Source organism: Nicotiana tabacum, chromosome 15, assembly GCF_000715075.1.
Source record: "Nicotiana tabacum cultivar K326 chromosome 15, ASM71507v2, whole genome shotgun sequence".
NCBI classification, from domain to species: Eukaryota; Viridiplantae; Streptophyta; class Magnoliopsida; order Solanales; family Solanaceae; genus Nicotiana; species Nicotiana tabacum.
The window spans coordinates 102,091,023-102,102,180 of NC_134094.1; the positions used below are offsets into that span (position 1 = coordinate 102,091,023).

General features: G+C 37.0%; 1 protein-coding gene across 1 annotated transcript; it reads left to right on the forward strand.

Annotated features, from left to right (window-relative positions):
• Window positions 1-440: 440 nt before the first annotated feature.
• LOC107785171 (oligopeptide transporter 2-like) lies at window positions 441-5,544 on the forward strand. The gene is made up of 7 exons (XM_016606409.2): window positions 441-1,028; window positions 1,128-1,527; window positions 1,932-2,029; window positions 2,740-3,306; window positions 3,450-3,702; window positions 3,935-4,117; window positions 4,689-5,544. The coding sequence occupies exons 1-7, from the start codon at window positions 937-939 to the stop codon at window positions 5,295-5,297; spliced, it is 2,202 nt and encodes a 733-aa protein (XP_016461895.1). The 5' UTR covers window positions 441-936; the 3' UTR covers window positions 5,298-5,544.
• Window positions 5,545-11,158: the final 5,614 nt, after the last annotated feature.

An 11,158-nucleotide genomic window follows, 5' to 3' on the forward strand; every position in this document is an offset into this window, starting at 1 on the left:
TATTATACTTGGACCCATAAAATTTAAATTCGGAATCCGTCGTTGATGTACATCGCTCTATCTCTATTTCATTTTAATTTACTGGCGGTCCCAACCAAGCATACATCTTATGCTTATTTTTAAAAAAAAGTCTTTTCCTCTTTTCCCATGTTTCTTTTTTTCATTCTTTTCCTGCTTTCTCTTTTTCCATTTTTCCCATAATCTTGGTACTCTACATTTGTTACATGAATTTTGAACACAACCACTGCTACATGCACTAACAAAATACACAAACATATTCTATGTCATCCTCTAATTCAGTAGTACATAATCAATGGAGTATTATTTTGTATTTCACCATAGAAAAATTTCTTGATCTCTCAATCTTCACAACTACTTTTTCCTGTTTTTCCTCTCTTTCGTACGTGATTTCACTATTTTTGCTTAAATAATGATTTTGCTTTATGTTTACACTATAACCCTATATATTGACAATCACAACTATATTTTCGTTAAACCATTTCAATCTTCCTCACCCCACATCCCTCAAAAAGGGAAAACAGAAAAGAATTCAGAGAATTGCAGCACAATCAAAATCTTTGTAAATCCACGATATATATCGTGTGAGGGGGTTGGAGGGGTGATGGTAAAAATTTCTAAGTTGAAAATACAGAGAGGTTTTCCAAGTTCATGTATTGGTAGAAATTAACAGAATTACCGTATGAGATAATCATCCATGCAGTTTATTTAATGAACCATTCATTAACAGATTAGAATAATTCAAATTCGGAAAGTTTCCTTACACCAGGGAAATTTTCATCTCCTTTGTAAATACAATCTCCCAAAAACCAAAATAAAATAAAATAGAAAACTAATTAGCAGCAGTTTAAAAGTTAACGGTACCCTTAAAATTCTCTTTCCTTTTGCATCTAACATCATTCTATTGTCACCCAAACCATGGAGTTCGACATGTCAGAGAAAAACAGAACAGAAAAGGAATTTGAAGAAGAAATTCCTGAAGATGAAGAGTCCCCGATAGAACAAGTCAGGTATGTTGAATTGCATCGCTATCTCATCTAAAAGTTGAAACTGCTATATTATTATGTTTGGACACTTGTAATTATTTAATTATATTATGTCTCGACAAGGTTGACAGTATCAAATCAGGACGACCCTAGTCTACCAGTATGGACATTTCGGATGTGGTTCCTCGGAATCTTGTCGTGTGGAATTCTGGCATTTCTCAACACTTTCTTCAGTTATCGAACACAGCCACTTAGCATTAGTATGATAACTGTCCAGATAGCAGCATTGCCACTCGGCAAGATCATGGCTAGAGTGTTGCCTACGAGGAAATTTAAGATAGGATCGTGGGAGTTTTCGTTTAATCCAGGACCATTTAATATGAAAGAACATGTCTTGATTTCGATATTTGCAAATTGTGGTTCTGGGACAGCATATGCTGTTTCAATTGTTACTATTATTAAGGCATTCTATCTCAGGAACATCTCCTTCGTGGCTGGTTGGATTCTTGTTGTTACTACTCAGGTAATTTTCCTCCTTAAATTATACTTACTTTTTTTCTACATGCATTACATCACAAATTAGGAAAAAGAACTCCTTATGAATAATCCAATTGCATGAGAAATCTAGCCTTTGGTAACGGATACCTGCTTTCAACCCGTACCACGTATATAAGTAAAATCACACTGTATTAAAAAATGTGTTGTGTGTGTGTATATTTATGTACCTACTCAATATTAAATCTGATAATAAATCCTGAAATCACAATCTTCGTTTGGAGGACGTTGTCCTAGTCTATTATTGGTGGAATAGTGGGTGTCGAGGATGAGTTTGCGCCTCGACTGTCTATATTGTTAAATTGTATGATCATCTCATTTGAGTTTAAGCTTATCAACTGTACATAAGCTAATATGGCATCTTTGGATCAGGTTCTGGGATATGGATGGGCAGGGATTATGAGAAAGTATGTGGTAGACCCTGCAGAAATGTGGTGGCCTGGTAATATGGTTCTAGTCTCTCTTTTCAGGTAATTTCTCAAACTTGCAACTTTTCTCTAGCATATTAGCCTAGAATATCCATTTTTGCTCCTTGGGTTGGCGCTTCTTCTCTTTTATTGCTCATCCTAATAGACAATTTATTACTTTCTCCGTTTTATTTTATATGACACTAATACTATTTGGAAAGTTAAGTTGTTTTCAAAATATCTAAACACAACTTTAATTTCTCATATATACTGTTAAATAGTATTCTTTAATTTAAAAAGTTATAACCTCATAGTACTACTTTTTATCTAGTTTTTAATGATGAAAATTTTGTTTTAAAAAGATTAAGAATTCGCTGTCCTAAAATTAGAAAGTTTGAATTCCTCTTTCCTTTTGAAACGGACGGAGTAATTTCCTTTAACTCTCTGCCCAGTTTGGAAGATATTTCCTAAGTTATAAACTATTAGATTATTAAACTATAACTTCTAAGAATTGAACTAGAACAACAATTTAATTATTACTCATTTCTTCAACATTTTCTAAGAGATCCTTGCTGCATAATCACCATATAACAACTTTAAGTTCCGCGTATGCGCCTTTATTTATATTCTTTCTAATTTTGAGCAAATGGCTCACTTCACTGCTTTAAGTGGAGCTAACTACAGGCCAAAATATACTGCAATCACCCAACCTTTCTAATACTGAAAACCCGTATACGAAATTTCTTTACTCGTTTTCTCATGAATTTTGGCAGGGCTCTCCATGAAAAAGATGCAGATGGCAAAAGCTCAAGAGGAAAATTCTTCTTAGTTGTATTAGCTTGCAGCTTCATTTGGTACATTGTCCCTGGATTTCTCTTCCCAACATTATCAAACATATCTTTACTCTGCTTATTCTATCCAAAATCAGTACTAGCCCAACAAATTGGTTCAGGAATGAAAGGCCTTGGAATTTTGTCATTCACTTTTGATTGGTCAGTTGTAGCATCATATCTTGGTAGCCCTCTCGTCTGTCCCTTATTTGCCATTATCAATGTCATAGTGGGATATGTTGTTGTGGTCTATATACTCATTCCAATATCCTATTGGGGATTCAACATCTACGACGCCAGGACTTTTCCTCTGTTGTCTTCGCATTTGTTTAATGCTCAAGGACAAACATATGATATTACAGCCATTGTTAATGACAAGTTTGAGTTAGATGAGGTGGCATATGCAAAACAAGGACGTATAAATATAAGCACTTTCTTTGCTCTCACTTATGGCCTGAATTTCGCTGCTGTTGTGGCTACTCTCGCGCAAGTTGCTCTATTCAATGGAAAGTAAGTACACTTTTTAATTTTGTATGGTCACTCAAATTTCATCAATGTTACTAAACTATTTTTAGTAACGAAAAAGCTACTCAACTTTGCCAAAGTATCACGAACGTCACAAAACTACTTATGCTGACGAGTTGATTGAACAGGGAAATATATGAGCGATTCCGAGCTATAAACTCAGGAAAACCTGATATCCACACAAGACTAATGAAGAAATACGCAGACATCCCTAGCTGGTGGTTTCACGGCATGCTTGTACTTTCATTGGCTTTGTCACTTGTACTATGCATCGTCTGGGAAGATCAAGTTCAACTTCCGTGGTGGGGGCTTCTTTTTGCAGCTGCCATTGCCTTGATTTTCACTCTCCCTATAAGCATCATTACAGCCACGACAAACATGGTAATTAGAGTGTGAGCTTATATATTGTGAAATATTTTTGAATTGAACTCCTTTACACGCACAATATAAAAGAATTTGTAAATATCAGGTCACCTAAAAGATAACATAAAGGTTAAATTGCATTGATAGTACAAAAAGTTTTTACTCACCAATGTATATAAATAGATACATTTGTTTTTTGGGTGCATTAATGAAGTTTCTTGACTAAACAAACCTTTGGTTCTGATAACAGACACCAGGACTAAATGTGATCACAGAGTATATTATCGGTCTAATAATTCCAGGGAAACCAATAGCCAATGTTTGCTTTAAAACATTTGGGTATATAAGTATGTCACAGGCAGTTTCATTTCTCTCGGATTTTAAGCTTGGCCATTATATGAAGATTCCTCCAAGATCAATGTTCATTGTTCAGGTATTAATTACTTATCTTCTTCCTCTTTTGCCTGTTTTTATTTCATTCGGTAAAAGAAAACTGACTATATTCATGTCGTAATACTAATCAACCATCTTAATTCTTTAATTCTTGATCGTCCCAATTCACCCTGATTGATACATATTATATTAGACAAGTAATTCTATTTAAAGTTACGGCTTATGAGACATCAATTATTTTTCTTTATTTACAACTTGAGTTCTTAATCCAGAAGATCTCTAAATTACTTCATGTGTTAGGCTTACTTGGTCCTTATAATATATCTGTGACACAAGTTGCATGATAAATGAATAACATCACGACAATTTTGGTCCTATTGGCATTAGCTTTCTGGTGGAGAAAATAATCAAACCTCTATTCCTCAATTTCCCAATTGGAATTTGGGAAAAACTAAAAGTTTCTATAACAACTATAGATACGCCTAAATCCCCAGCAAGTTGGGGTTAAATATATGAATTCTCAGTATGAATGTCGCTTCATTTAGACCTGTCTCGGTCCAATATTCTGTTGCTGACCTTGGCTGAAACTTTTATTTTTGTTCCCAAAACAGCTACTCGGAACTCTCATTGCTGGTACAATAAATATGAGTGTCGCGTGGTGGCTGCTTACAAACATTGATCATATATGCCAAGATCAACTGCTACCTACAAATAGTCCGTGGACATGTCCAGGGAATCGCGTCTTCTTCGATGCATCAGTAATCTGGGGTTTAGTAGGACCTAAAAGAATGTTTGGTTCACTTGGAAATTACAGTGCACAGAACTGGTTCTTTCTTGGTGGTGCAATTGGACCACTTTTAGTGTGGTTGTTACACAAAGCATTCCCAAGTCAAAGTTGGATTAAATTGATTAATATTCCAGTACTTCTAGGGGCAACAGCTGCTATGCCTCCAGCAACACCTTTGAACTTCAATAGCTGGATTTTCTTTGGTATATTGTTCAATTTCTTCATTTTCAGATACAGAAAGAAATGGTGGCAGAAGTATAATTATGTTCTTTCAGCTGCATTGGATGCTGGTTTGGCTTTTATGGGAGTGTTTATATATTTCTGTCTCGGTGATGTTAAGTTTTCTTGGTGGGGAACTGGGGGAGAATATTGTGATTTGGCTACTTGTCCTACTACCAAGGGCATAGTTGTTGAAGGATGTCCTTTGCGTTGATTTCACTACAACGGTCGTGTCCGTTTTAGACTTGTCATGCCTTTTGGACTGGTTAAATCAACGTCACTGAGGATTTCACTATTGTTATTATTGTTGTCGGCTTTAAAAGTACGTTTGTACATAACCATGTTTTTAGAAAGATTACCCATAAATTATGTAATTTTAGGTTCTCAAGTAACCAAATCTTGTAAATATTATCTCGCAATAAGGCAGGGATTGACTTAATCCCCACACATGTGATTCTTAATTTCTTTTTTTAAATGTTCATTGAAGTTTTAGTTTGATGTATGGACTAGATTATTCAATTTGTTATAAATGTATTTTACTTATGGTGAATGTCTATATTTTAGAGAGATTTTAGGGTTTATTACTTGGTGGCTAAGTCATTTTTCCCCTATAAATAGAGGGGTTCTATTCCATTGTAATTGATCCTAAATCAATAAGAATTCTCTCTCTACTTTTCTCTACAATATTCTTCTTTATTGTTTCATTACACGTTATCAGTACGAGACTCTAACCAATTGAGTAGAGGCTTTGGGATACGTGCATGGTGCCAACTTATACATAATATTGAGCATAATGATTCTCAATTGTTCCATTAACTTCCTTCAGGAATAAATTCTAAATTTAAGGTAAGTATTTTACTTTATTTGTCTCTTTTAAAATTTAAAAATTTTATAATTTGATTTTAAATACAAGCAAAGACAATAAATTTTGCTTATAACTCTAGTAGAGTTTGTAAGAAATTATAATCATCCGAAGTGGTAAAATTTCTATGTCTTTCCATGATCAAATTCATGTGTGATTATGAGTATAAGAAGTTGTCACGACCAAAAATCCAACTAGTCGTGATGGCACCTAACCTAACCCGCTAGGTAAGTCAATTAACAACTATCCAAATTAATGAGATTTTTCAAGAAAGAAATGATAATAAACTGCTTTTATACAAGAATTCCCAAAGACTCGCAGTACAAATCATGAGCTTCTACGATTTATAATTTACAAAGCTGGTATGAAATAAAGTACATCATATGTTTGAAATATACATGAACAGATTAAAATTCTAAAGCTACCAAGATCAAGAGGCAGCTATGACCAGAACGCAGGTACATCTTCAAATCCAATTCCCGCCGTGCACAGCAACATCAGCATCCAATATTTGCACGCAAGGTGCAGAAGTACAACTGACCTTATGTACTCAATAAGTAACAAACCTAACCTTAGGTTAAAATTAGTAACGAGCTAGAACATAGGTCGGAGTCCAACACTAATAGCCAACAACAGTTCGTAACAACATAATAAAAGTAATAAAAGAAGTAACTTAGAGATATAGTGTTCAACTCATTCACAGTTCCGGAAAATAGACATGCTTTTCAAGTATGTCAGTGGAAACTCAAAGCTTTTACCGAAATCACAAAAATATGAGTACGTTTATAAAACTGTGATATTTTCCAAAACTTTCAACAAGTAAATGTTTTATTTTCAAATGGCATGAGGAAAGTACATCTCTATGCCTACGTGTCAATGTGTACATGTCGAATGCAATGCAACTCGGTGATAAAACCATATGCATACTCTCAGAGTATTAATTCACTCAGTCCTCCCAGTCACTCAGTCCTCCCAATCACTCGGCACTCATACTCACATTCGGCACTCGCACTCAATAGGTACCTACGCTCACTGGGGTTGTGTACAGATTCCGGAGGGGTTCCTTCAGCCCAATCGCTATAATAAGTCAATCATGGCATGCATCAATAACATTTGTTGCGGCGTGCAGCCCGCTCCCATCAAAAATTAATATCCTCACAATCAGACTCTCGGCCTCACTCAGTCATCAATCTCTCAAGTCTCTCGGGCTCACAATGTCATAAAAATCAGCCCAAAATGATGATGTGATGTATCAATAAATGGTAACAGAGACTGAGATATGATATGAAAATAAAAGCGTATGACTGAGTATGTAATTGCAATGTAAGCAAATAATTCAACAACATAAATGACCTCGGTGGCTCCCAACAGAATAAGCATGTGGCCTAGACATGGTTTCTAACATGAATTACAGCTCAAAAGCTCTAGTACGTAGAGATTTCATGGTTACAGATAAGATTAGGTAACTACACAGTACCACAAAAATAACGGAGTCACATTTCACATGGTGCACACCCATACGCCCGTCACCTAGCATGTGTGTCGACATAACACCTAACACATAATACGTAATTCGGGATTTCATACCCTCAGCACTAAGTTTAGAAGTGTTACTTACCTTGAACAAGTCAAATCCAATGTCGGGCAAGCCAAGCGATGCTCAAAAAATGCCATCCCGCGCGTACCGACCTCCAACGGCTCGAAACTAGCCAAAATCAACTCAAATACATCAATTAATGCCAAAGGAAACAAACTCAATCGATAAAAGTTAAATTTTTAATCAAAAGCCAAAAATCAACCCAAAAGTCCAACCCAGGTCCGCGCCTCGGAACTCGATGAAACTTATAAAATCCGACAACCCATTCAATTACAAGTCCAACCATACTAGTTTTACCAAAATTCGACTCCGATTCGATGTTCAAAACTCAAAAACTCACTTTATGAAACTTTAGGTTAAAACTCCCAATTTCTCTTTAAAATTCATAATCCAAATAACAAAAACGAAGATAGAATCACGAAATATAATCATAACCGAGTATAAAACACTTACCCCAATCCTTGTGATGAAATTCCTCCTCAAAGTCACCCAAAATCGATCTCCAAGTCTCACAAATGAGGATAAAATGACCAACCCTCGAAAATATAGGTTCTGCCCAGCACTATTCGCACCTGCGAAGAAAATAGCCGCTTCTGCGGCGTCGCTTTTGCGACCACAAACGCGCTTCTGCGAAAACCCACTGAAATTCATCCATCGCACCTGCAGAAATATATCTGCTTCTGCGCACACGCATGTGCGACCACTGCTTTCGTTGCTGCGACGGTTCGCACTTCTACAACATGGCCATCCGCTTCTGCGATATCGCGGGTGCGAAACAAATCCCGTTTCTACGGCCTTCACGCCCAGTTGCCCAGTCCGCTTCTGTGGAGTCGCTTCCGCAGAAGCGGTTGCACCAGTAACCCAAAAATTCCAGCAGCTTCAACAAGGCTTCAATCGATCAGAACCTTGTTCGAAACTCACCCGAGCCACTCGATACCTCGTTCGAATATACCAATAAGTCCTGTAATATAACACGGACTTACTCGAGGTCTCAAATCACACATAACAACATCGAAACAATGAATCACACCTCAATTCAAACTTGAATGAACTTTGAACTTTCAACTTCCAAAACTCGCGCCGAAACATATCAACTCAGAATGAACTCAGATTTTGACATAAGTCCCAAATGACATAATGAAGCTATTCAAATTCCAGGAACCACAATCCGAACCCGATATCCATAAAGTCAACTCTCGGTCAAACTTATGAACTGTCCAAACCTTCAAATTTCTAACTTTCGCCAATTAGCGTTGAATCCTTCTAGAAATATCCAAATGCAAATCTGGGCATACGACTAAGTCAAAACTCACCATCCATACTTAACGGAGCCCTCAAAACTTCGTTACGGGGTCAAATTCACAAAAGTCAAATTTAGTCAACTCTTCCAACTTAAATCACTTAAAGCTTAAATCATGAAATTCATTCTTTCAAATCGATTCCGAATAACCTGAAAACCAAAACCGACGATTTACATAAGTCATAATATATCATATGGAGCTACTCATGCCCTCAAACTACCGAGCGAAGTGCAAATGCTCGAAACGATCGGTCGGGTCGTTAAATCCTCCCCCACTTAAACATAGCCATCCAGCCACTCATCGAGTCACAAATTCCACTCATAGGGACGCTACCGGACATATAATCCCAAAAGCACGTGCTCACATAACCGAAATCCCCATGCTCAAGCTGCAGTCATAACCCGGCCTCAAGTCCTCCAGACTGGCTCAACATCAGCACACAAAAATCATATCTCGCACTTGATCCATGGAATCACAAGCCGGCGATGCACAACTGATAATGAGCGCTCACATGCGCGTACGAATGCGTGGAAAGAATTCAAAGAGTTACACTTCAAGCTGAATCAATGTCGCACGATAAGGAAAGAAAAATGGAAAATTCATCCTAAATGCCTTGTAGCTTCTCGAAGATAGGTATGGACATCATCATACCAATCCACAAGACTCTAATAGACACTTGCTCATGACTTATAGAACTTATGAACTTAGAGCTCTGATACCAACTTGTCACGACCCAAAATCTAACTAGTCGTGATGGCACCTAACTCAACTCGCTAGGTAAGCCAATTAACAACTATCCAAATTAATGAGATTTTTCAAGAAAGAAATGATAATAAAACTGCTTTTATACAAGAATTCCCAAGGACTGGTAGTACAAATCATGAGCTTCTAAGATTTAGAATTTATAAAGTTAGTATGAATTAAAGTACATCATCTGTTTGAAATATACATGAACAGATTAAAATTCTAAAGCTACCAAGATCAAGAGGCAGCTATGACCAAAACGTAGGTACATCTTCAAATCCAGCTCCCACAATGTACAACAACATCGACATCCAACATCTGTACGCAAGGTTCAGAAGTGTAGTATGAGTACAACATATCACATGAGTAACAAACCTAACCTTAGGTTGAAAGTAGTGACGAGCTGGAACATAGGTCGGAGTCCAACACCAATAGCCAACAACAGTTCATAACAATATAATAAAAGTGATAAAACAAGTAATTTAGAGATCAACTCGTTCACAGTTTCGGAAAATAGGCATACTTTTCAAGTATGTCAGTGGAAACCCAAAGCTTTTACCGAAATCACCAAAATATGAGTACGTTTATAAAACTGTGATATTTTCCAAAACTTTCAACAGCTAAATGTTTCATTTTCAAATGGCATTAGGAAAGTACATCTCTATGCCTACATGTCAATGTGTACATGTCGAATGCAATGCAACTCAGTGATAAAACCATATGCATACTCTCAGAGTATCAATTCACTCAGTCCTCCCAGTCACTCAATCCTCACAGTCACTCAGTCCTCCCAATCACTCGGCACTCGCACACGTATTCGACACTCGCACTCAATAGGTACCTGCACTCACTGGGGTTGTGTATAGACTCTGGAGGGGCTCCTTCAGCCCAATCGCTATAATAAGTCAATCATGGCATGAATCAATAACATCTGTTATGTCGTGCAGCCCGCTCCAATCATAAATCAATATCCTCACAATCATGCCCTCGGCCTCACTCCGTCATCAATCTCTCAAGTCTCTTGGGCTCACAATGTCATGAAAATCAGCCCAAAATGATGATGTGATGTATCAATAAATGGTAACAGAGACTAAGATATGATATGCAAATGAAATCGTATGACTGAGTATGTAATTGCAATGTAAGAAAATAACTCAACAACAGAAATGACCTCGGTGGGTCCCAACAGAATAAGCATGTGGCCTAGACATGGTTTCTAACATGAATCATAGCTCAAAAGCTCTAGTACGTAGAGATTTCATGGTTACAAATAAGATTAGGTAACTACACAATACCACAGAAATAGCGGAGTCACATTTCACATGGTGCACGCCTACACGCCCGTCACTAGCATGTGTGTCACCTCAACACCAAACACATAACACGTAATTCGAGATTTCATACCCTTAGCACCAAGTTTAGAATTGTTACTTACCTTGAACAAGCCAAATCCAATGTCGGGGAAGCCAAGCGATGCTCCAAAAATGCCATCCCGCGTGTACCGACCTCCCAACGGCTCGAAACTAGCCAAAAGCAACTCAAATACATCAATTAATGTCAAAGTAAACAAA

Bases quoted from the DNA above. Each gene is read 5' to 3' on its own strand.
- LOC107785171 (XM_016606409.2), top strand. From the start codon at position 937: ATGGAGTTCGACATGTCAGAGAAAAACAGAACAGAAAAGGAATTTGAA. The intron at 1,528-1,931 runs GTAATTTTCCTC...TCTTTGGATCAG, and splicing joins TTCTTGTTGTTACTACTCAG to GTTCTGGGATATGGATGGGC. The intron at 3,703-3,934 runs GTAATTAGAGTG...TTCTGATAACAG, and splicing joins TTACAGCCACGACAAACATG to ACACCAGGACTAAATGTGAT.